This window comes from Oncorhynchus gorbuscha, linkage group LG14 (assembly GCF_021184085.1).
Source record: "Oncorhynchus gorbuscha isolate QuinsamMale2020 ecotype Even-year linkage group LG14, OgorEven_v1.0, whole genome shotgun sequence".
Lineage (NCBI taxonomy): Eukaryota > Metazoa > Chordata > Actinopteri > Salmoniformes > Salmonidae > Oncorhynchus > Oncorhynchus gorbuscha.
Genome location: NC_060186.1, coordinates 18,759,862 through 18,785,603, shown reverse-complemented (window position 1 = coordinate 18,785,603; position 25,742 = coordinate 18,759,862). Strand labels below are relative to the sequence as shown.

The window sequence follows — 25,742 nt, the reverse complement described above, 5'->3', positions numbered from 1 at the left end:
GAGCAACTTCTGATTACTATTTCCCTACCAAACCAATTATTGTTACATACATGGAACATCCTGTTATTTTCACGAATGTTTTCTAGCTTAACTTTTTCATTTCGTGTTTATTGCATTACTACTTGTTTAAAATAGACTAAATTGTCTGTTAAAACAACCTAATGTGCTCCACGTACCACACGTAGCCTACCTACAGACATGCTGCCTCTATTTTTGGAGTAGTCACGCCTCCTTTCTTCGATTCACAGCGCACAGATTTCAACTGGTTCCACCCCTCGTTTCCCGCGTAATTCCCCTCCTTATATGGACAATAGAATGCAGACGCAGTCAACTTCAGTTCCGTATGTAAATTGGTTTGATTGAAGAAAATCAGAAAATGGTGGAGTTACCAAACGCGCATGCGTAAACATTTCGAATACTCATAAAGATCTTCGCGTCCTCGCTTCCTTCTCAAAACCCATTGGATGAGAGAGCCAGAGGTCTCGCCCCTCTGACATTTTCCTCCAATGGGTTTTGAAAACAAGTTGAGGAGCGAGGACGCGAGCCATACAATTGAGATTCTCCCCCAGACACTCAAGTACAACTGCAACATCCGAACGGTGTGGACGTTAATGGTGTATTCATTGTTACATGAGTTTAAATAGCTTACTAAAGACGTTATTTTTAATAACTATTACAACTCATTCATCATTGATTATAAATCAAGGTAAGGACATTACTTTGTTTGAAATAGAATTGACTGTCAAGTTTCACAGTATGCCTGAAGTTGTTCGAGGACGTAGGCAATTTAACATGGTTAAATATCTCTAAAAAGCCATTTAAACGTTAATTTCTTATTCTAAATAGTTTTAAACTTTTGAGTTAATTCACATTTATTTCTGTGTTTTGTCAGCGAATGACACACTGGAAATGGTATTCGTGTTGGGCGCTCATTTCATCTTCTGCTTGGTATCCAGTGACAATGAATGCTCACATTCTTTGATCAGGACTAGAGTCCTACAAATGTTTTGTTTTTGTGTAACAACACAATTCTAACCTACACTATTTTAAATAGTTATGTAATATTCTTTTTTTTTTAAATAACGTGATTGATGTTATGTAGACTAGGCTGGTTTCGTTCTCATTAGACACCATACCGCCGCATCAACAAAACCTTCAATGCAAACAGTGTAGGCTAGAATACTTGACTAGGAGTTAATCATTTCGTTGTGTTATAACCTTTTTTTATTTGATCAAGTAACGATTACAGTCTGAGTAAAAGATTTTGGATGTCGTTTGTGAGTGACATTTGGATGGTAGGTGGGTGTGTGGCTCAGCGCCAAACATGCCACTGGCCCCCTTCCAATATTGTTCAACTCTGTAACTTGTTTGCATGCATGGACTGTTGTTTAGGTCTTCTATCCTTAAATAATTAACACTTGTGTTAATAAACTTCCTAACAGTAGGTAGCAACCAGCTTCTCTGAAACGTGCATGTGTTTACAGTCAGGCGGTGGGTTTGGAACCTTCCCACTGCGCACTGACGCACAATAATTTGGATAACAAAGACCTGGAGAAAGAAACAATATAGCAGCGGCGGTGTTGTGTCACGTGGTAGTAATTGTTTTGGGTGGTTTTACGAACTGGTAGAAGCAGCATTCGTACTCGTAAGGTCAAATTGTGTCTGAATATAGATGCTGTTTATGATGCAGGAGAACTAGGGGACCGTGCTTTCTCGGTGGGTGGTGATCGATGTACATTCGACACATGCAAGTCTTTAAAAAATATATATATTATTCTAAAAACCAGTCAACAATGCAGTGTTTGTTTTCATGTGATCCAATTATTGATGAAAAAACGATTAAAAGCAGTTATTTTGAACGTAGTAAATTTCGCAAGCACATCACCTGTTCAGTGTACAGTCGGCGCCATGCCGCCCCCCGCCTTGCATCCTTCGAAGCATGTTGGCAATGAGGCCTATATAAACTCAACAAAAAAAAGAAACGTCCTCTCACTGTCAACTGCGTTTATTTTCAGCAAACTTAACATGTGTAAATATTTGTATGAACATAACAAAATTCAACAACCTGAGATATAAACTGAACAAGTTCCACACACATGTGACTAAGAGAAATTGAATAATGTGTCCCTGAACAAAGGGGGGGGGGTTCAAAAGTAACAGTCAGTATTTGGTGTGGCCACCAGCTGCATTAAGTACAACAGTGCATCTCTTCCTCGTGGAAGAGAGTGCACCAGATTTTGTTCTTGCTGTTGCCCCACTCTTCCACCAAGGCACCTGCAAGTTCCTGGACATTTCTGTGGGGGGGCCTTATCCCTCAAACCTCCGATCCAACAGGTCCTAGACGTGCTCAATGGGATTGAGATCCGGGCTATTCGCTGGCCATGGCAGAACACTGACATTCCTGTCTTTCAGAAAATCACACACAGGGAGGGAGGGAGGATGTCTTCTCTGTAATGCACAGCGTTGAGATTGCCTGCAATGACAACAAGCTCAGTCCGATGATGCTGTGACACACCTTCCCCAGACCATGACGGACCCTCCACCTCCAAATCCATTCCGCTCCAGTGTACAGGCCTCGGTGTAACGCTCATTCCTTCGACGATAAACGCAAATCTGACCATCATCCCTGGTGAGACAAAACCGTGACTCGTCAGTGAAGAGCACTTTTTGCCAGTCCTGTCTGGTCCAGCAACGGTGGCTTTGTGCCCATAGGAGATGTTGTTGCCGGTGATGTCTGGTGAGGACCTTCCTACCTTACAACAGACCTATAAGCCCTCTGTCCAGCCTCTCTCAGCCTATTGCAAACAGTCTGAGCACTGATGGAGGGATTGTGCGTTCCTAGTGTAACTCGGACAGTTGTTGTTGCCATCCTGTACCTGTCCCGCAAGTGTGATGTTCGGATGTACCGATCCTGTGCAGGTGTTATTACACGTGGTCTGCCACTGCGAGGATGATCAGCTGTCTGTCCTGTCCCCTGTAGTGCTATCTTCGACATCTCACAGTAAGAACATTGCAATTTATTGCCCTGGCCACATCTGCAGTCCTCATGCCCACTTGCAGCCTGCCTAAGGCACGTTCACGCAGATGAGCAGGGACCCTGGGCATCTTTCTTTTGGTGTTTTTCAGAGTCAGTAGAAAGGCCTCTTTAGTGTCCTACGTTTTATAACTTTGACCTTAAAATTGCCTATCGTCTGTAAGCTGTTAGTGTCTTAACGACCGTTCCACAGGTGCATGCTCATTAATTGTTTATGGTTCATTGAACAAGCATGGGAAACAGAGTTTAAACCCTTTACAATGAATATTCGTGGAGTTATTTGGATTTTAATGAATTATCTTTGACAGACAGGGTCCTAAATAGGGGATGTTTCTTTTTTTTGTAGAGTTTACGTTAGAGCTGGTATTATACAACCGTTTGTGCGCTAAAGATTTACTGCTGGCCACATGTATGGCTTTTACAGTGTATATATTTTTTTATGTAGGTAGGCTATTACATTCACCACGGTTAGCTTAACCTTTTTAATGTCTTTGGCATGATGAAACAAAAAAAGCTTCAATCACGATGTATCAACTCCCTTTTATCCGTTTTCACATCATCGGATCTGTTTACCACGGACAAGCGAGCATCACATGGATGCTACCACATGCCCGCATCCCTGCTATAGGGAGCCGGGACCACATGGCTTTTTGTTGCATCAGCACTGTGGTTGCATAACAGGGTCACGGTACATGGACAGGCTGTCCTGTTCCGGTCTCATTGACGTGGTGATAACCTAGTTCTCTCTGTCTGTAACTCTGGGCCGTGCAAGCATTAAGGGGGCTCGTCTCCGCAGGGATTGTGTGATGCAGGCCTTTGACTGTATTATGTTCGTAGTAATGCTTGAACAGGGCCATAACCAGGTTTTTAGTGAGGTCCTGAAGCTCATTTACTGCTTTTCTATACAATTTAAAACACTTCAAAATGCTATTTGGAGAACAACAAAAATTATTTGGGCCATTATAAACTTGGCTGTTGTAGGTTGTTTCACCTCAGTCAATTGACAAACACAGCCTATTAGCGATACAATTGTAATGTTCAGGGGGGGGGGGGTATGATACATGATTCACACTGTAGCATCAGATGATATTGAAACGAATTACATTTTTATAGAACTGTATCGTTTGCATTTTATTATATGCCTATAGGGAAGATGTATATTGATCTATTGTAGATGTATATTAATCTTCTAATGTTTTTGATAATATTCTTACAGATTTTTCTCAAAAGACCACCCCACATGAGGCAGTGACTCCAAGTTTGGGAACCACAGTACTAACCTCTGAGTGCTTCCTCTGCGTTCTCCTGCAGGCGTGCCTCAGCCTCACCACACCGCCATCTCTCGGTAGCCTACTTGCTCTCTTTAAATCATTTTTTTTTATGCTGTTGAGATAAGCTACCGTTAAACGGAGCCTACTTCATCCTTCTAGCTGGTTTGGTCATTCTAGCCAGAACTCTTAAACGTTGCCACATCAGAAGTCTCCTGGCAGCTAGCCACCTGACTGACATGTCTATCAGACACGACTTACCAGTTCTGCAGTCATTCTTCAGGAGTTGTTTTGTTTATTTGGGGGATCTGTAGACGGGAGTCGTGGGACAGTTTTAAAATGGTATTTTTTCACGTTAGACAAAATGACCGAGGTCCGGACTTCTGTGTCCTCGTATGTAGTTACGGCCACGTGCGTGAATTATGAAGACTGTTAATCCATGCTGCTGTTGATAAGAGGAAACTCTTATAGATTGATGGGTGTGTAATCATAATTCTTGTCAGAATACATATCCATAGATTGTACATAAACACATGTGATTGTAAGCTATCATTGCTTCATTCCTGTATCTCCTGTGTGTCCCAGATGTTTGGCTTCCACAAGCCCAAGATGTACCGGAGCCTAGACGGTTGCTGTATCTGTCGGGCCAAGTCCTCCAGCTCCCGCTTCACCGACAGCAAGCGCTACGAGAGGGACTTTCCCAGCTGCTTCGGGTGAGTGGACCACTCCTCTATACACTGGCTCAGACCCGGAGCTCAGACCCTGGGCAGGTCCAGCTCTCAGCCTCCCTCTGCAGCTCAACTCTGGGGGTAGAGAGGTCTGAGGCCTTAAGACTTTCTCCATCAGATTTGGACAGTAAAGTCATCATGTTCTTTTTAGGATTTTTGTCAATGCTCATTCTCATGACTATGTGACTCCTTGTTAGAGCCATGCACTCTGTAATGCAATTAGATATTCATTGCGTTTTAGAGACCGTTTTGTTTTAACTCCCAATGCAATAACCTAAATAATTGATCAACTCCTTGGGTAAAATACTCAAACTAGGACACACTTCCCTTTTCATCTCATTTAAATAAGTATTTTTGTATGAAACCAGAATTTAAAGAGTTTAACATCCTCACCTTGTCACTCTGCCTCTCTGCTATTGGCCGGGCCAGTATGCGTCAGTCCATTGCTATGGTAACCAGTGATGTGAGTCAACAGGAGAAGCGCTCTGGCAGAAAATAGCTCTGACCGACTCCCACTGACTGGAGCAGGGATAATAATAACCGTGCACTGAGCTTCAAGGCTGTCCTCATTCATTCTCTCTCACACACACCTCTCTCCATATGAAACTCATCCTCATTCTCTCCCCTATAATGTGTCCCTCCAGGCTGAGTGAGGTGCGTTTTGGGGAGATCTGTAATGCCTGTGTTCTCCTGGTGAAAAGGTGGCAGAAACTCCCAGCTGGATCCATAAAGAACTGGAATCATGTAAGGCATCTCAGAATCCATCCATACTCCCTGTCCTACTCCCATCCACTCTCACTATTCCAAATAATAAGTCGTAAGACAACACTTACAGGGGGGTGACTGACGCAACACCTGTAGGCGTATAATAACCGCTTTTCCTTAGATGCAGTACACCCTGTTTGTTTGCTGTCCTATAGGCCATTCTATACATTCATGCAGTTACCTTGGAAACAGACATCCATCCTGCTCTGATGTCACTCAACCCTTCTCTCCTGTGTCACAGGTTGTTGACGCTAAAGGTTCAGGGTCAAGCTGGAAGACCGTGAGGTCCAAGAAGATGAATAGAGCCAGGCCAAGCCAGAGCAGCAGAGTGCAGAAGGAGCTCAAGAGACACAGTAAGCAGCTGATACTGTCGCTAGGCTACGCTGCCTTGTGCAGTGCAAACTTTGGTGTTTCAAAAGTAAATGTATCATAGCTCTTTTCTCCATTATTTATCCTTCCTAAAGGGCTGTGAAACAAGAGACCTCGATTTATATTTTTGGACTAATTCCAAAATGAATATTAGATGTTTATCTGAACCATGCCTGCTACGCTATGAATAAGTTGAGAAGAGTTTCTGATTGTGCTCTGCCTGGCCCCCACAGACTCTGACGCCCACAGCACCACCTCCAGTGCCTCCCCCGCTCATTCTCCCAGCTACAGCAACCAATCAGACGAGGGCTCGGACGTGGAACTCTCACCAGGTGCCACCCACTCGCCAGTCTTCTCTTTCCTGGACCTCACCTACTGGAAAAGGTAATGGCCGGTCTGGTGGAATCAGGGTCATATTTATCGGGCACCAAAAAGACTGAAACTAATGAGGAATTACATGAACTTGTCCATTGAGAAACACACGTTTTCTGTTGCAAAATGCCTTGCTACAGTGTGCACAAATGAATACATCTCATGTTATACTCCACCAGTTTGGGTTCAGATGCTGTATTTCCTCATAATTAATTAATCATTAAAGACAATACTGTGCAGCCGTATTCATCAACATGGCCAAGGCTTTTTTTGTTTGTTTGTCAATCACCGCATTCTTATCGGCAGACTCAACAGCCTTGGTTTCTCTAATGGCTGCCTCGTCTGGTTCACATACTACCTCTCAGACAGAGTTCAGTGTGTCAAATTGGAGGGCCTGTTGTCCGGACCTCTGGCAGTCTATGGGGGTGCCACAGGGTTCAATTCTCGGGCCGATTCTTCTCTGTATACATGAATGATGTCGCTCTTGCTACTGGTGAGTCTCTGATCCACCTCTATGCAGACAACACCATTCTGTATACATCTGGCCCTTCTTTGGACACGGTGTTAACTAACCTCCAGATGAGTGTCAATGCCATACAACTCTCCTTCCGTGGCCTCCAACTGCTCTTCAATGCAAGTAAAACTAAATGCATGCTCTTCAACCGATCGCTGCCCACACCTGCCTGCCCGTCTAGCATCACTACTCTGGATGGTTCTGACTTAGAATATGTGGACAACTACAAATACTTAGGTGTCTGGCTAGACTGTAAAACTCTCCTTCCAGACTCTCATTAAGCATCTCCAATCCAAAATTCCATCTAAAATCGGCTTCTTATTTCACAACAAAGCATCCTTCACTCATGCTGCCAAACATACCCTTGTAAAACTGACTATCCTACCGATCCTTGACTTCAGCAACGTCATTTACAAAATAGCCTCCCAACACTCTACTCAACAAACTGGATGCAGTCTTTCACAGTGCCATCTGTTTTGTCACCAAAGCCCCATATACTACCCACCACAGCAACATGTATGCTTTCGTTGGCTGGCCCTTTCTTCATATTCGTAGCCAAACCCACCGGCTCCAGGTCATATACGTTTTTGCTAGGTAAAGCCCCGTCTTATCTCAGCTCACTGGTCAGCATAGCAGCACCCACCCGTAGCACACGCTCCAGCAGGTATATACATTTACATTTAAGTCATTTAGCAGACGCTCTTATCCAGAGCGACTTACAAATTGGTGCATTCACCTTATGACATCCAGTGGAACAGTCACTTTACAATAGTGCATCTAAATCTTAAAGGGGGGGGTGAGAAGGATTACTTTATCCTATCCTAGGTATTCCTTAAAGAGGAGGGGTTTCAGGTTTCTCCGGAAGGTGGTGATTGACTCCGCTGTCCTGGCGTAGTGAGGGAGTTTGTTCCACCATTGGGGGGCCAGAGCAGCGAACAGTTTTGACTGGGCTGAGCGGGAACTGTACTTCCTCAGTGGTAGGGAGGCGAGCAGGCCAGAGGTGGATGAACGCAGTGCCCTTGTTTGGGTGTAGGGCCTGATCAGAGCCTGGAGGTACTGAGGTGCCGTTCCCCTCACAGCTCCGTAGGCAAGCACCATGGTCTTGTAGCGGATGCGAGCTTCAACTGGAAGCCAGTGGAGAGAGCGGAGGAGCGGGGTGACGTGAGAGAACTTGGGAAGTTTGAACACCAGACGGGCTGCGGCGTTCTGGATGAGTTGTAGGGGTTTAATGGCACAGGCAGGGAGCCCAGCCAACAGCGAGTTGCAGTAATCCAGACGGGAGATGACAAGTGCCTGGATTAGGACCTGCGCCGCTTCCTGTATGAGGCAGGGTCGTACTCTGCGGATGTTGTAGAGCATGAACCTACAGGAACGGGACACCGCCTTGATGTTAGTTGAGAATGACAGGGTGTTGTCCAGGATCACGCCAAGGTTCTTAGCGCTCTGGGAGGAGGACACAATGGAGTTGTCAACCGTGATGGCGAGATCATGGAACGGGCAGTCCTTCCCCGGGAGGAAGAGCAGCTCCGTCTTGCCGAGGTTCAGCTTGAGGTGGTGATCCGTCATCCACACTGATATGTCTGCCAGACATGCAGAGATGCGATTCGCCACCTGGTCATCAGAAGGGGGAAAGGAGAAGATTAATTGTGTGTCGTCTGCATAGCAATGATAGGAGAGACCATGTGAGGTTATGACAGAGCCAAGTGACTTGGTGTATAGCGAGAATAGGAGAGGGCCTAGAACAGAGCCCTGGGGGACACCAGTGGTGAGAGCGCGTGGTGAGGAGACAGATTCTCGCCACGCCACCTGGTAGGAGCGACCTATCAGGTAGGACGCAATCCAAGCGTGGGCCGCGCCGGAGATGCCCAACTCGGAGAGGGTGGAGAGGAGGATCTGATGGTTCACAGTAACGAAGGCAGCCGATAGGTCTAGAAGGATGAGAGCAGAGGAGAGAGAGTTAGCTTTAGCGGTGCGGAGCGCCTCCGTGATACAGAGAAGAGCAGTCTCAGTTGAATGACTAGTCTTGAAACCTGACTGATTTGGATCAAGAAGGTCATTCTGAGAGAGATAGCGGGAGAGCTGGCCAAGGATGGCACGTTCAAGAGTTTTGGAGAGAAAAGAAAGAAGGGATACTGGTCTGTAGTTGTTGACATCGGAGGGATCGAGTGTAGGTTTTTTCAGAAGGGGTGCAACTCTCGCTCTCTTGAAGATGGAAGGGACGTAGCCAGCGGTCAGGGATGAGTTGATGAGCTAGGTGAGGTAAGGGAGAAGGTCTCCGGAAATGGTCTGGAGAAGAGAGGAGGGGATAGGGTCAAGCGGGCAGGTTGTTGGGCGGCCGGCCGTCACAAGACGCGAGATTTCATCTGGAGAGAGAGGGGAGAAAGAGGTCAGAGCACAGGGTAGGGCAGTGTGAGCAGAACCAGCGGTGTCGTTTGACTTAGCAAACGAGGATCGGATGTCGTCGACCTTCTTTTCAAAATGGTTGACGAAGTCATCTGCAGAGAGGGAGGAGGGGGGGAGGAGGATTCAGGAGGGAGGAGAAGGTGGCAAAGAGCTTCCTAGGGTTAGAGGCAGAAGCTTGGAATTTAGAGTGGTAGAAAGTGGCTTTAGCAGCAGAGACAGAAGTGGAAAAATGTAGAGAGGAGGGAGCGAAAAGATGCCAGGTCCGCAGGGAGGCGAGTTTACCTCCATTTCCGCTCGGCTGCCCGGAGCCCTGTTCTGTGAGCTCGCAATGAGTCGTCGAGCCACGGAGCGGGAGGGGAGGACCGAGCCGGCCTGGAGGATAGGGGGCATAGAGAGTCAAAGGATGCAAAAAGGGAGGAGAGGAGGGTTGAGGAGGCAGAATCAGGAGATAGGTTTGAGCAGAGGGAAGAGATGATAGGATGGAAGAGGAGAGAGTAGCGGGGGAGAGAGAGCGAAGGTTGGGACGGCGCGATACCATCCGAGTAGGGGCAGTGTTGGATGAGAGCGAGAGGGAAAAGGATACAAGGTAGTGGTCGGAGACTTGGAGGGGAGTTGCAATGAGGTTAGTGGAAGAACAGCATCTAGTAAAGATGAGGTCGAGCGTATTGCCTGCCTTGTGAGTAGGGGGGGAAGGTGAGAGGGTGAGGTCAAAAGAGGAGAGGAGTGAGAAGGAGGCAGAGAGGAATGAGTCAAAGGTAGACGTGGGGAGGTTAAAGTCGCCCAGAACTGTGAGAGGTGAGCCGTCCTCAGAAAAGGAGCTTATCAAGGCATCAAGCTCATTGATGAACTCTCTGAGGGAACCTGGAGGGCGATAAATGATAAGGATGTTAAGCTTGAAAGGGCTGGTAACTGTGACAGCATGGAATTCAAAGGAGGCGATAGACAGATGGGTAAGGGGAGAAAGAGAGAATGACCACTTGGGAGAGATGAGGATATATTTCACTGGTCACCCCCAAAGCCAATTTCCCCTTTGGCCACCTTTCCTTCCAGTTCTCTGCTGCCAATCACTGGAATGAACTGCAAAAATCACTGAAGCTGGAGACTAATATCTCCCTCTAACTTTAAGCATCAGTTTACAGAACACTGCACCTGTACATAGCCCATATGTAAATAGCCCATACAACTACCTCATCCCCATATTTTTTGGCTCCTTTGCACACCAGTATCTCTACTTGCACCTTCATCTTCTGCACATCTATCACTCCAGTGTTTAATTGCTAAATTGTAATTATTTTGCCACTATGGCCTATTTTATTGCCTTAACTCTCTTATCTTACCTCATTTGCACACACTGTATATAGATTTTTCTATTGTGTTATTGACTGTATGTTTGTTTATTCCATATGTAACTCTGTGTCGCACTGCTTTGCTTTATCTTGGCCAGGTCGCAGTTGTAAATGAGAACTTGTTCTCAACTGGCCTACCTGGTTAAATAAAAACTCCTTAGCCCTATTTAATCCTCCTTCATGGTACATTTGTTTGATTTGATTCGCTCTCTCACTATAGTGCTTTGCTGTCTTGACCGTCCTCTGTGGGTTTTAGGCAGAAGGTGTGCTGTGGCATCATCTACAAGGGACGCTTCGGAGAGGTACTCTTAGACCCCCACCTCTACAAGCCCTGCTGCCAGAAGAAACAGCAGCACCAGCCAAAAGAGGAAGGAGAGGAGGAAGCACAGGCAAGCAGAGCGAACATGATGCGCCACGCCCCACCGAACAGCTCCCCGCCCCCCCGGGTTAAAGAAGATTAGGGGAGGGGAAGGAAGAGTGGGGATTTGATGTCGTAATGACTCTACAGAAGTATGATGGAGACCGTTGGGATTTTATGATGTCCTGGACCGTCTACTGGGATTGCTTTCTATTCCGGAGCAGCTGGACTAATTATCAAATGTTGTGTTCTGTGCTAGGATGCAGTGAGGTTTGTTCTATTATATCTGTAAACAAATATCGATTCTTTCTCTCTGAGTGCTATGAGATTGTGAATATTCACAATTTGGTTTCAATATGACATTTCTGGATTCACAAAAGCTGTATGAGAAACGGCGACCTCTGGAGCTGCACCTTTTTTGTAGTAGGATAGAGCCATGTCCATTTAGGATAGAGAACAGCCATCCACACTCTGCCTTCTCCTGTCCTGTACCTCACACATATGTGCGTGCAAACTCACACATCAGCCCTGGTCACTTTCTGAAAGGAAGTATTCTCTTTTTAATTAAAAAAAAAATCCCTTACGCCACATGGTCACTGATCGGACACCTATTATTGTTAGTGTAAAGCTGTAGAAAATGTCATTTGATAAATTATGTCAGGGGTGTGAAAAGTGGGAAGAAATTATGCAATTTTAAAGAATTTGTCCAGAGCCTTATTATTTGGTAAAGGGACACATGTACACAACCAATGTCGTCATATCCATCCTTGATTGTGCACCAGGTGTACTCTTTTGAGATATTGACACTACTCTTTCCAGTGCATGTTTAATATGGAAGACCAGTGATCTTGTTCAGTGTTTGGATGTATGTACGAAGCACATTCAAACGTTTTAAGGGAGCATGTAGTGTGCCCTCTAAGCAGTGATCTTGATGCAAGCGCTCTCGATCGCCAGTCCTCACCTGAACCAATATAAGCTAAAACTCACAAACTGACCTTGGCGCAGCACTTTTTGAGCACTTCCTATCTCAGTCTACGGACAGTTTCATTTAGTTTCCTAGCCCCTTAGAGCATATCTGAAGGTGATGGAATAGTGGACACTTATTTATTCCTTTCAAATCTGTGAACACAAACAGGGTTCTGGGAAGGGGCTAAGTGGAACTAGGCCTAGGATGTCAAAAGACTAGCTGAGTGGGCCAACCAAAAAGATTCCCTGGTTTTCTCCTATTGAGAGATTTGATGCCTTGTAATTGTACTTTAGGTTTGAGGCCTTCCAATAACTGTTCCATGTCCTGCAGGACTGCATGATGACCTTAGGTGTGAAATAACACCATTTTTTTGTCTGTCACTTTGCCTCTGTTTGGGACAAAATACTGTACAGTTCTGAATATATTTTTGAATATAAATGGACAAGACTACAACATAGTGAATAGGCCACCAACATTTAGTTCTTAGTGTTTGTCCCAAAACTGTCATGGCTATTGAGGCTGGTTCTATATAATTGTCAGTACAAGGTCAATTTCATCTAAACACAACCCTCATGTAGGCTACTTCTGTCTTCACTTTTATTTGAAGAAATGTATTTTCTTGTTCTGTACCTCCCATGTTCATATAATTTAAATGTCCTTCAAACCACGGTAAGATTTTTTATTTTTTTTTACTGACCCATTCTGTATTTACGTTGCATAGCGGGGGGTATTGCAGAGCTCTGTCAATGCATGCCTGCAGCCTAATTGTGGACATTCAGTCAATGTATTTGTTATATTAGTATCTAGATGTGCAAGCTCACATGCCAAATGAATGCAAACTCATTCCGTGAGCTATCATGTTCAATATACAATATTTTATCCTCTGCATATGGTTAATATTAGCACTGAGTGTACAAAACACTTCTCTTTCCATGACACAGACAGACCAGGTGAAAGCTACGATCCCTTATTGATGGAATCTCTTCAATCAGTGTGGTTGAAGGGGAGGAGACAGGTTAAATAAGGATTTTTAAGCCTAGAGACAAATGAAACATGGATTGGGTATGTGTACCATTTAGGGAGTGAATGAGCAAAGCAAAATATTTAAGTGCCTTTGAACGGGATACGGTAGTAGTAGGTGTGAGACGCACCGGTTTGAGTGTCAAGAACTGCAACGCTGCTGGGTTTTTCACGCTCAACCGTTTCCCGTGTGTATCAAGAATGGTCATCCAGCCAACTTGACACAACAGTGCGGAGCATTGGAGTCAGCATGGGCCAGCATCCCTGTGGAATGCTTTGGACTGCTTGTAGAGTCCATGCCCTGACTCCTTGTAGAGTCCATGCCCTGATGAACTGAGGCTGTTCTGAGGGTAAAAGGAAGTGCAACTCAATATTAGGAAGGCGTTCCTAATGGTTTCTACACTCAGTGCATGACTACAGCTATTTCAACCATGGTTTGATGGTTTGATCAAAGCTTTACTACGCAACGCTATTTGTAATGTATTTATGTATAAAGGCATCAGACACAGACTCAAGTTTTTTTTGAATGTTCCTTTAATCTTCAGGTTTGATTGAATGTTAGGGGAAGTGGTAATTTCTCTTTGTTAATTTATTTGTATGTGTTTATCATTTTTTCAGTTATTGTTGACTAATTTGATAACTTTCTCCTGTATCCTACCATAACCTTTGTTCTATTAAAGGCTTATACTGTTGAATTCACATTATGTGAATGTTGCCATATACTGTGATATGGATTGTATCAAAACTATACTATTACTCATAGATTGGTTTATGTAAACTAACTAGGTGTTATTCTCCTGAGATCTCCTATGCGGTGGTAGAATTTGCTTGTTTTTGTCTGTGGTAGGTCTACTCGCCTGTGGTAGATATGCACTGTTATTTATCTGTCTTGGAAAGTCCTAATTCTTTCTCAAAGCTAATTTTGTATTTTTTATACACAATTTAAACTTGTTCATTAAATGTAGTTTTGCTTTTGAATATGTCTCTTTCTTTTTTTTTGTCTCTGGACTATGCTGAATTGTTTTAGCCAGGTATGTATCTTTCCACAAAAGCCATGAATCTTCTTGAAGTGTTGTCCTTTTTTAATACAAGGGTACAATAGGATGGTTGAAAAGTATAAGGCCATAATTAAAGCCTGTATCAATGCTACAGCCTGAGTGATTTGTTGGTCATGTTGTAGCAAGAGTGTAGAATCTTTCAGTTCAAGTATATTTCCTTTTTATTGCCCACGCGAAGATGCCCTGTTTTGACATGGTTTGTGTTTTATAGTAAAACCATCTGTCATCCTCAAACAAACCATGATTTTTCTGGTCATAAAACTATTTGAATAATGATGTATTGTGTGAAATCCAGTCTTTATAAAGTAGGCTAGCCCCTATAGGACACTGTAAAATGTGCAGTTTTGTCACATCACAATGCCACAGATGTATCAAGTTAAGGGAGTGTGCAATTGGCATTCTGACTGCAGGAATGTAGACCAGAGCTGTTGCCAGAGAATTTAATGTTCATTTCTCTACCATAAGCTGCCTCCAACGTCGTTTTAGAGAATTTGGCAGTACTTCCAACCGGCCTCACAACTGCACAACACATGGAACCACGCCAGCCCAGGACCTCCACATCTGGCTTTTTCATCTGTTGGGGGGTGCTGAGGATTGTTTTTGTTGTCTGTAATAAAGCCCTTTTGTGGGGAAAGACTCATTCTGATTGCCTGTGGCTGGCTCCCCAGTGGGTGGGCCTGGCTCCCCAGTGGGTGTGGCTGGCTCCCCAGTGGGTGGGCCTGGCTCCCCAGTGGGTGGGCCTGGTTGCCAAGTGGGTGGGCCTATGCCTTCCAAGGCCCAGCCATATGAAATCCATAGATTAGGGCCTAATGAATTTATTTAAATTGACTGATTTCCTTATATGAACTGTAACTCAGTAAAATCTTTGAAATTGTTGCATGTTGCATTTGTATTTTTGTTCAGTTTACATGGAGATTTTTTTATGACTACCTTATCTCTGTACCCCACACAGACAATTATCTGTAAAGTCCCTCAGTCGAGCAGTACATTTCAAACACAGATTCAACCACAAAGACCAGAGAGATTTTCCAATGTCTCACAGAGAAGGGCAACTATTTATAGATGGGTACAAATAAAACAAGCAGTTATTGAATATCCCTTTGAGCATGGTGAAGTTATTAATTACACATTGGGTGGTGTATCAATACCCAGTCAGTACAAAGATACAGGCGTCCTTCCTAACTCAGTTGCAGGAGAGGAAGGAAACCATTCAAGGGTTTCACCATGAGTCCAATTTTAAAACAGTTAAATGGCTCTGATCGGCAAAAACTGAGAATGGATCAACCTGGTAGTTACTTCACAATACAAACAAACCTAAATGACAGAGTGAAAAAGGAAAAACAGGCCAAATATACGAGTTGCTAACCAAAACAACGTTGATGCTCCTGTGGCCTAGTTACAGTTTTGACTTAAATTTGCTTGAGAATCCATGGCATGATTTGATAATGGCTGTCTAGCCATTATCAACAACCACCTTGACAGAGCCTGAAGAATTGAAAAAAGAAAATTGTGCAAATATTGTACAATCCAGGTATGAAAAGCTCTTAGGCTTACCCTGAAAGACAGCTGTAATCACGACCAAAGGTGACTCTAACATGTATTGACTTGGGGTTGTGAATACTTATAGACATATCTGCATTTCATTTTCAACAAATTTGCTAAAATTAAAGAAAATATGTGTTGGGTGAGATTTTTATGCAATCCATTTTGAATTCAGGCTGAAACACAACAGCATATGGAATAAATCAAGGGGATGAATACTGTCAGAAGGCAATGTATGAACACTTCATAAGACATGAAAACAATGTTCACAATTACAGGACATTGGCTTTAAAACGGATTGCTTTATACTCTTCTAAACGTCAACCAAAAATAATAGGACAAAATTGACTGAAGCATCCAATTAACTTTTCAAAGGAATCAAAATCCTCTTGTAGCCTCACTCTAGATTAGAACTAAAGTTATTTGTTCAATTCCACCATTTCCTTGTAGTCCTTCATTTTCTTCATTTCATGCATTCGTTATTTACACACTTATGTTTCTTTTGTCTTTATATGCCTCTAGTAAAAAAAATCAGATATTTTTTTTTATTTTCCTCTGTGACAATGTATTTTTTATTGATTCAATGGCAGTTCTTATTTTGAACCGATTTCTACGCCTTTCCTCCCGCTTCGAAAGCTGTCCCTATAATGTATATGGTCCCAACACTGAGTTATAGACTATAAAGTTTCTTTGGCTGTGTTAGTAATTTCTATGTTTTCATCTATATGTCTTTGCTAGGTAAAGCCCCGTCTTATCTCAGCTCACTGGTCACCATAGCAGCACCCACCCGTAGCACGCCCTCCAGCAGGTATATTTCACTTGTCACCCCCAAAGCCAAATGCTCCTTTGGCCGCCTTTCCTTCCAGTTCTCTGCTGCCAATGACTGGAACGAATTGTAAAAATCACTGAAGCTGGAGACTCATATCTCCCTCTCTAACTAGTAAGCACCAGCTGTCAGGGCAGCTCACAGATCACTGCACCTGTATATAGCCCATCTGTACATAGCCCATCTGTACATAGCCCATCCAACTACCTCATCCGCATACTGTTATTTTTCTTCTTCTCCTTTGCACCCTAGTATCTCTACTTGCACATTCCTCTTCTGCACATCTATCACTCTAGCGTTTAATTGCTATATTGTAATTATTTCGCCACTATGGCCTGTTTGTTTATTCCATGTGTAACTCTGTGTTGTTGTTTGTGTTGCACTGCTTTGCTTTATCTTGGCCAGGTCGCAGTTGTAAATGAGAACTTGTTCTCAACTGGCTTAACTGGTTAAATAAAGGTGAAAAAAAATATATGTTAATTGTTTTACTTCCATTACTCAATTTTGACATTTAACAAACTAAACATTAACATTATAAAAACCCAAACCGGTCCGTGGATGAATTACCGGTGTCGCCTACTAGGTACATAGTAAATTAAAAATATACAGTTTATACGATTTACCGCCCAGCCCTAAATTGGGATTGGAGGTGGATGCGCTTGCAAAGCAGGTGCTATATGACGTCACGTCGATTTTCTGTGCCCCAGCAGTCCAAATGTGGGAATTCGATTAATGCCCTGGAACCGAGTTTGTTTGTTTACGTTTTGGAACGAGACTACCTCCCAGGCATGAGCCAGGTCCCCCATTTTGGCCAAGAGCGAAGTGGGCTCAAAATAAAAGTGATGTAGGTTAAGCAGATGGAGAAGGCTTAATGAGCATGATTCTGTTTTCACATGCAAAAGTAGTTTATTTTGTTGTTGTTGCATAAACGCGTTTGATAAAAAGGCTTTATCTGCCTTTCCACATAAAACAAATGTGAAAATTCGAACATATATTTTATGGAAAATATATTTATGTTTCTGAACTATGTATGCTGCCTTCTCGACAACAAGACCGAGCGGCACAGATTACTGATCGATTTGAGAAGGTCGCTCCTCCCTCCCCGCTTTTGTCAATTTATGTCACGGGCCATAGCCCGGTGCAATTAGGTTTAATCGAACTCTCTCAATGTTTGGGCGTAGAAAGGTAGGCCTATATAAAGGTATGAGTTCGCACTCGTTTCCCTCTGTAAACTAACATCACTGTTTGGACGGGTTAGAGAGGGCTACCAGTACTTTATTTGGTGTTTGGATAGCAAGCGTCGGGATTTGCAGCAACAGCATTTTCAACACACACAACCAGCCACGAGGTTAGTCAGCTGTTTTCTAAACGTGGCACTTGTTTTTTTGTCAAGAATGACGACACGGGTTTTCAATTTATGTTTACACATTTTTCAAGAACTCCATACTTGTTGTATAATGAATGGTTAAGAAATGCAGTATTCGAGTTGCTGTTAATAATTATAATTTTGGTTTGGGATGTGTTTGGGGCGTCTGTGCTCTGTAGAGAGAGTAGGCATTTGAAGAAGAGATGCGGGCACGGCGGGTCTGAATAATGTGATACCGATTAAGATGGAAGCGTTTAATAAGATTACATAATGAACATCCACGCCTGATTCCCAAACAACGTTTAAAAAAATACATAACTTTAAGCATGAGATGAATCCCGTCGGCGACATTAAATGAGCACACCTTGGGTATGTGTTTGGGAATCATTTGAAATAATAACTATTATTTTAATGATTTGTTTAACGTTGTCGCGTGCTATGTGCTTTCTATCGGCTGTTTATCTAATTAATAAAATCCATCAACACCGTACGTAATCACACCGATTGTGCAATGGCCAAAAATGCACTATCACGGGTTTGGCAATCACCCAGAGGCGGTTGAGGCTAGCGCGTTACTAGAACGTTCGCACATTTATGGAAACTCATTTTGGGGGGAGACATCCTTTCTGCTAGAAATTAAATTGGCCCATTAAAGCAACACATTTCAGGGCCAACATTTTCATCCTATGGACACCAGTCACGACAATTACCTGTTATGTCTTGAACCCCCTCCAGCGAGGATTTGAACATGGTGCAGCTGTCTCCATCCCCAGCCCGGGATGCGTCTCCTTCACCTGAGTGCTCCGAGAAGGGGAGGCAGGGGAGCCCAAAGACAGGTAGCCCCAAGATGGGCTCCCACGGTGGGCTGAGTCCTCTCCAGCTAGCACTGGGAACCTCCATCCCCAACTACCAGGGCTACGAGAGTTACATCGAGGACGGCCTCATCTGCCTCAAGCACAAGATCCGCAACCTGGAGAAAAAGAAGGTAGGATGGAGGACTTGACAAGATTAGAGGTTTGGTGGGTGTTTGAGTAGGAGGAGAAGTTACCGTTCCTTTCAGTGTCTCCTGCGTGTTACCGTAAGTGTTTGTATCCACAGATTAAATTGGAAGACTACAGGAAGCGTTTGAAACATGGGGATTCACTCAATCAAGACCAGATAGTAAGAACAGGATTTCCAACTGTGGTAATAAAAGCAGTACACTTCTTTCAACCAGACGATTGAGATGTTGCCTTGTCTTTTGAACTCTTTCAATGTGTGTCAGGATGCAGTGGAGAAGTATGACGAAGTGATCCACAACCTGCAGTTTGCCCAGGAGCTGCACAAGACCCTGGGGGGCCTAACACAGGAAGTAAGGATCTCTGTTAGCCAGTCTTATCATAGTGCTGCTGTGTGTATGATTGGGGGTGGGCAGAGCAGCTCCGCATGCATTCTTTTTGGTAGACCGGGTGTCATTTCTTATGCGTAGTCTGAATAGCGCTTCTCCGTTCATTTCAAGCGTCTGAGAATAGGTCGATGAGGGTAGAAAGGGTATGACGTATTGGATTGGAGTCCAGCCTCGTCAATGGGTTGTATACTGGAGGCTACAGCCCATTGCAGAGCTGAGTTGGGAGTTAGAACACTGCTGTTCCATTCGGCTGCTTGAATGCCTTGATTGCTTTCGTGGTTAGTTTAGACTTTCCCTGCTTCTAAGTGCATGGTCAGATAGTGTCAGTAATGTAGAATTATTATCTGGTCAACAGATCACCTTTTTATTTCTTTGGTCCATATTCATGATGAATCATCTTGTAATTTTGCAAGACAACATAATGAACTTCATCTTGCACCCCATCCAGACTTTTGAAATCCACAACAGCCAGTCGATTGGCCTAGGACTGTTGATCAGGCTAGGTGTAGGAGTTTTTTGGGGATTGGTTCATAGAATCCATCTAACCATCCCCCTTTAGCTGCTAAAAGCCCAGAAGAAGGCGTTGAGGAAGGAGCAGATGGCCAAGCAGGAGGTAGAGAAGAGGAGGCTGTGTGTAGTGCTGCAGGTTAAGTTCCTCCTGCAGACCCTGCTGCAGCACGAGCACATCAGGAAGGACCTCCTCTCTGCCCGCAACCCCCAGCTCAAGGTTTCAGAGCTACAAAGCCTGCTTGAGCTCGCTGAACTACTGGGGGTGAAGAGGGACAACAATGTGAGGTACTGGGGAAGAGATGTGCGCACCACACACACCCACACACACACATTCTGTTGGACTTGAGGGACAACAGCATAAGTTACTATGAAACGCACTCTCACACGACTGTGTTGATTGAAGACTAGTCTGATCCCCTTCTACTGTGTCCCAGTTTGGAGGAGCAGATGGAGAGCGCAGCCCTGGTCTACCTGGACCTGCTGGAGGGGAATAATAAAGCTGTAGCCGGAACCACCTGTGAGTTTAAACACTACCTGTCCTGTACCCTTTTAAACACCTGCACAGACACTACATTTACTATGACCGGTATCCTCAACTTTATCTGCCATTTGCTGAACTACTTTAGCTGCCGTGTTTAAAATGCATGCCTTCACATGTTTCCAGACAAGGTCCTGAAGGCTAAGTTGGCGAAGCTGATGGATTGTGGGTACTTTGATTGTGTACCGCCGCCTCCGAGCAAGAGTCCCAAGGAAGTGGAGGATCCCATGACCAAGAAGACTGTGTCTGATACAGCCAGCCTCTCTAGTAAGTCTACAACAGTGCAACGATTCTTATTGAAAAGCCACTTATCAGACTGGGTATAGAACAATGAATGTATACAACATTTTGTAATTTAGCTGGGTGTTATTTTGCCTTGCAGCCCTAATGATGTCAAACAAAAAAGACGTGCCAAGCAGAGAGGTAAGAATCTCTAACATTTCCTGCGAGTTGTGTGCCACTACTTTTTCAACGTTCAACCAGCGTTCTCCTTAAGCTATTTAGCAGAATGCACTGTGGATATCGTACTGTTGTGCTGATAGTCTGTGGGTGATGCCAGTTTCTTAACAGACACTACCTGCCTGACACAGACCCCAATGGGTGTCGAGACACTCCCGTTACTCCGAACTGGAAGGCTGAGTTCCAGGCCATGAAGGAACAGGAGCCACCGGACTCGTGGGATATGGAGTCTGACTCCACTCAGCCTGTAATCCAGAAACCATGGAGAGGGGCGGCTGTGTTCATCTCCAAAGTGCCGGTTACTACCAAGAAAGAAAATGCTGAACCCAAACAGGTGAGATTCTTATACCTGAACTCTCAGGGCAGTTGGAACATGAGACTAGTTGTGGCCTCTAATAATGGGCAACATTGGGCTAGCTGATCTTAGTTCAGATCAATCATACAACTCAATGACTCTGTTTCCCCAGAGAAGAGCGAAGTCTAAAAGGGAGCGGGACGCCACAGCTGTGAGTAGACGCTTGAATCTCTTAGACTTGATGGACCTGTCCATATCACTCCATCACATTCTAATTTCCATCAGGCACTTCGTGTGGAGACCCCTGTGGAGGTGTTCAACTCCCAGTCTTCCTTGCCTAAGGACCCCATCCTGCCCAAGGACCCCATCCTGCGCAAGCAGCAGCTGGAGGACCTAATGACCAAGATCAGAGGCTCCTTCAGCTTCATGCAGGTACAGTACTGCTCAAAGACTACTTCCAGGTGAAAAGTCATGGATCATTTCCAATGTTCCACCTGGGTCGGGTTTAACACGGGGCACTGCGCGAAAAATAAAAGTTCCTTATTGGTTAAGACCATGTAGTCCCTCAATGTTTAAGTCTGTTTTGTTGGGTGTCTAATAAATAATAATAATAATAATGCTGGATTAATCCCCTGTCTCCAGGATTCTCTTCTGGATGGAGAAGGATCACCCACTATCAGCCATCCTAGACTGGGCCGGCATGCCTCTGGATCACCCTCCCCACTCGGTAGCCTACCACAACAAAGTTGGTATTTAAGTTGCTGACTTCTAGCAGAACAGTCAATACTTAACAGATGTTTTACCTCTTAATCTCAACAGTACAGAGAGAGTCAAGGAGAAGCCCAGTGGACCATCTCCCCAAAACACTGCATGTAAGATCTGGAGAAGTGTGAAATGGCACCCTATTCCAGTGCACAAAGTTTGACCAGGGCTCAGTTATTTAAGCTTTTGACTGTTGGAGTAAGTATTTTAAGATTAATATTTTTGTCCTCAGTCCACTCCATTGCCTTCTAAACTCCTCCCTGTTGATGACGAACCCAATATGACCAATGGAGACGGGGGTTGTCTCGAGAGCTGTGATCTGGACCTGACTACAGAGGACCTGGCTCACGTCATAGCCATTGTAAGAACTCTCCTATCTGTTAAATGAGACCCATTAAAACAATGACATTTTCTTCTTTTAGATCCACAATTGTTATGAAGTCTTTTATAAAGTGCAATGGTTGTCCTCTCCAGGATCCATGTCTGCTGCTGTCTGAGAGTGAGACTGCCTGCCCCTCTCCTACAGCTCCTCCTCCCTTCTACTGTAGGGAGTCCTCCATCTCCATCACCCTGGACGAGAAGACCTCTGCTCGGGTAAAACGACTCATTCCTTTAACATGTAGGATCAGCAAGTCTAAAGTGCTTACTATTCTGATTTTGTTTAAGTCTCCCTTGACAGTGTTCCCTATCTGTACCCAGACTCCCATCTCTGAATCTGGGAAGCAATCCCCCTGTAACGGGGTAGTGCCTCCTTGTACCCCAACCCCCACCCAGGGGCAGCTGTTTTCTACCCCTCCCAGCAGACGTACACTCAGCATGGCCCCCTCTGTTCCCTTCCAGACCATGCATTCGGTAAGTCTACCCTACCATACTTTTAACGTGCTCATAGAATGGGCAACAGGCTTTAGTCTGAATACCCATAAAATACACTCCCAGTTAGTCTTTGAGGGACATTTTAGTTTGAGTCTTGGGTCTGTTTTGTCTCTGAAGGTATTCAAGGTGAATGCCTCCTTACTTCCGACTGGAGACTTTAAATCTGATATTATCCCGTATTCGGACTCCGGCAACGACCTGTGCTATGTCACCACCAGCACCCAGACCCCACCGGATTTTGCTCCCCTGGAGGACGAACACCTACAGTCGGGTATGCCAGAGTTGTGTTCATTAGGGCAGGGAATTGAAAACGTTTTGTAATGGAAAACTCAAATTCGTTTATTGGGCAAGTCAGCAGCATACCACCCTGCATACCACTGCTGGCTTGCTTCTGAAGCTAAGCAGGGTTGGTCCTGGTCAATTCCTGGATGGGAGACCAGATGCTGCGGGAAGTGGTGTTGGAGGGCCAGTAGGAGGCACTCTTTCCTCTGGTCTAAAAAAAAATATCCCAATGCCCCAGGACACTGCCCTGTGTAGGGTGCCGCCGTCTTTCGGATGGGACGTTAAACGGGTGTCCTGACTGAGGTCATTAAAGATCCCATGGCACTTAAGAGTAGGGGTGTTAACCCCGGTGCCCTGGCTAAATTCCTGATCTGGCCCTCAAACCATCATGGTCACCTAATAATCCCCATGTTACAATTGGCTCATTCGTCCCTCTCCCCTGTAACTATTCCCCAGGTCGTTGCTGTAAATGAGAATGCATTATCAGCCAACTTACCTGGTAAAATAACGGATAAATAAAAAGACCAGGGGTGTATTCAATACGCATGAAATGTTTCTATTTGACTTTGTTGGGTCCCTCCCTGTTCTTTATATTGGTAAACGGTTTCCAAGACTTAATCAATACACCCCTTGTTTGTCTGTTTTCTTCTTAATGAATATGACCAAGTCTACTCTTATTTCTCTCCCTTGGGCAGTGAACCAGTCTGAATGTCTGGTGGGTGGTGGTGGACAGATCTTCCTGTCCCCTAGCCAATCAGGTGGTACCATGGGCCGTTCTGACCAATCATACTACAGAGGATCTGTTAGAGGTATTGCACGTGGTGGCAAGGGGCTGGCACACTCCTACTTTCGCTCTTCTGGTGGGCACAGAGGTATTTATCCTCTTGTCTTCTCTCATCCCTCAATCCCATCTTTCATCCTTTCACTCTATCCTATCTTCTGCGTATGCATGTCTGCTACTGATTCAGATTGAGCTTCTAAACCTTAATGGATTGGATGAAGTGAACTCTGTTCCCTTGCCTCACAACAGTTTCCACATGACTTTCTCTTAATATTACAAGGTTTTGAGTTAGCCTTCACAACCCAATTTGTATCTGTCCCCTTCCCCTTGGGTTTGATGGGTTTCTGGCTGGTCTGTTCTCCCCAGGAGGAAGCTTCATCCCCCAGGCTCACCTGTACGGCGCTCGGGTAAGACACTGCTTCCCGACTCTTGTGCGCACAATCTGATATTGTATGTACATTAGTATAGATTGCTGAAGTGATATGTTGAGGTTTTGATTTGTGTAATGGTGTTCTTCACCATTAGGACACTGGCTACCAGCACAGCTACAGGCGCGGTGGAGGCAATGCAGGACAAAGGCACAATAATAGTGGTAAGTTACGTCATTCTTCTGGCTTGATACAAAATCTGATTGGTTGGGTATTTTGGAGCTTAGTTAACTGGCTTTTGATTGGTCCTCTGCAACAGGTTGGAGTGACTCCTCCCAGGTGAGCAGCCCAGACCGGGAGGGCAACTACTCCCTGGTGGACTCCGCCCACGGCGACTCGCTGCAGGGTGTTGGCATGGACCTCACCCCCCAGGTGACCCCTCATGCCCCCCACACCCTGATGCACGTACCCATGTACCCACTCCCCCAGCATCCCCAGCCCCTCCGCGTGGCCTTCACAGCAGCCCGCACAGCCAACTACACCCCGGGCACCCTGGACCAGCCCATCACCTTTGACCAGCTCCACAGCAACCTGGGGGAGATGTTCAACACCAACGTGGGTCGTTTCATCTGCCCAGCCAACGGCACCTACGTCTTCCTCTTCCACATCCTCAAGCTGGCGGTCAACGTGCCGCTCTACGTCAACCTGATGCGCAACGACGAGGTGATGGTGTCTGCGTACGCCAACGACGGGGCTCCGGACCACGAGACGGCCAGCAACCACTCCATCCTGCAGCTGTACCAGGGAGACCAGGTGTGGCTGCGGCTGCACCGCGGATCTATCTATGGCAGCAGCTGGAAGTACAGCACATTCTCTGGCTTCCTGCTCTACCAGGACTGAGCTATTGTGGCGTCTTGAGCCAACATGGAGGATACAGGTGGAGGAGACTATTGCTTTGCACTTAAAAGGAGAAACTGACATTTTTCCATTTCATGTGGCAGAATGCATATCCACCTAGTGCTGGGTTCATTGCCTACCCCAGTCCTAGAGTGTGTTCAATGTTCAAACCTTTCAGGATCACACTTTTGTTTACCCTATAAATTGCAACCACTAACTTCTGGGTCACTAAGGGGTTGAGGGGAAGAATTCCTGGTTTGACCTTTCATGACCCATAATGTGAGCGTTTTCCCATAAATGTGGTTTTTGGTTGTGGTGCTTCGAGACCGACACTCCATTTTCTGACTAAAACTGTTAGATTGTGAATAGTTGTTACACATTCAGTCAGAAAGCTGCCTCTACTATACACTGCTGCTGCTGTATTGGGTGTCACAGTTTTAGTTCTAGTAGCAGGTCCGCTTTAGTTACAATGTGTCAGGTCTCTAAGACCTTAAATGAAAAGTTATGAATTGTTTTCTTTGTTTGTTTCTGAATGACTGGGTAAATTCATTGAATGGCTAATGTATGGTTGGTGAAATATGAATTATAATGGACTGTACTTGACAATGCTAAGCACTTTAAATGCATTCCGTGCTGCCTTGCTGTGTGGGGTGA

General features: G+C 44.9%; 2 protein-coding genes across 3 annotated transcripts; both read left to right on the top strand.

Moving 5' to 3' along the window:
• The first annotated feature begins 487 nt into the window (after positions 1 to 487).
• LOC123995615 (SIN3-HDAC complex-associated factor-like) lies at positions 488 to 13,397 on the top strand. Its single transcript, XM_046299244.1, has 7 exons — positions 488 to 706; positions 4,251 to 4,379; positions 4,888 to 5,015; positions 5,675 to 5,774; positions 6,037 to 6,148; positions 6,398 to 6,548; positions 11,056 to 13,397. Exons 3-7 carry the CDS (start codon positions 4,888 to 4,890, stop codon positions 11,258 to 11,260), a joined length of 696 nt encoding a protein of 231 aa, XP_046155200.1. The 5' UTR covers positions 488 to 706; positions 4,251 to 4,379; the 3' UTR covers positions 11,261 to 13,397.
• Positions 13,398 to 17,731: 4,334 nt separating this feature from the next.
• LOC123995630 (caprin-2-like) lies at positions 17,732 to 25,742 on the top strand. 2 transcript variants are annotated; one of them, XM_046299275.1, is made up of 21 exons: positions 17,732 to 17,918; positions 18,672 to 18,921; positions 19,035 to 19,097; positions 19,201 to 19,287; positions 19,883 to 20,118; positions 20,268 to 20,350; positions 20,498 to 20,638; positions 20,754 to 20,794; positions 20,931 to 21,164; positions 21,298 to 21,336; positions 21,411 to 21,557; positions 21,768 to 21,852; positions 21,945 to 21,997; positions 22,120 to 22,248; positions 22,362 to 22,481; positions 22,587 to 22,739; positions 22,878 to 23,031; positions 23,738 to 23,914; positions 24,190 to 24,230; positions 24,349 to 24,415; positions 24,511 to 25,742. In XM_046299275.1, the coding sequence occupies exons 2-21, from the start codon at positions 18,685 to 18,687 to the stop codon at positions 25,089 to 25,091; spliced, it is 2,868 nt and encodes a 955-aa protein (XP_046155231.1). In that variant the 5' UTR covers positions 17,732 to 17,918; positions 18,672 to 18,684; the 3' UTR covers positions 25,092 to 25,742. The 2 variants fall into 2 exon arrangements, with proteins under 2 accessions (XP_046155231.1, XP_046155232.1); XM_046299276.1 differs by having other exon boundaries at positions 17,733 to 17,918; positions 23,738 to 23,851.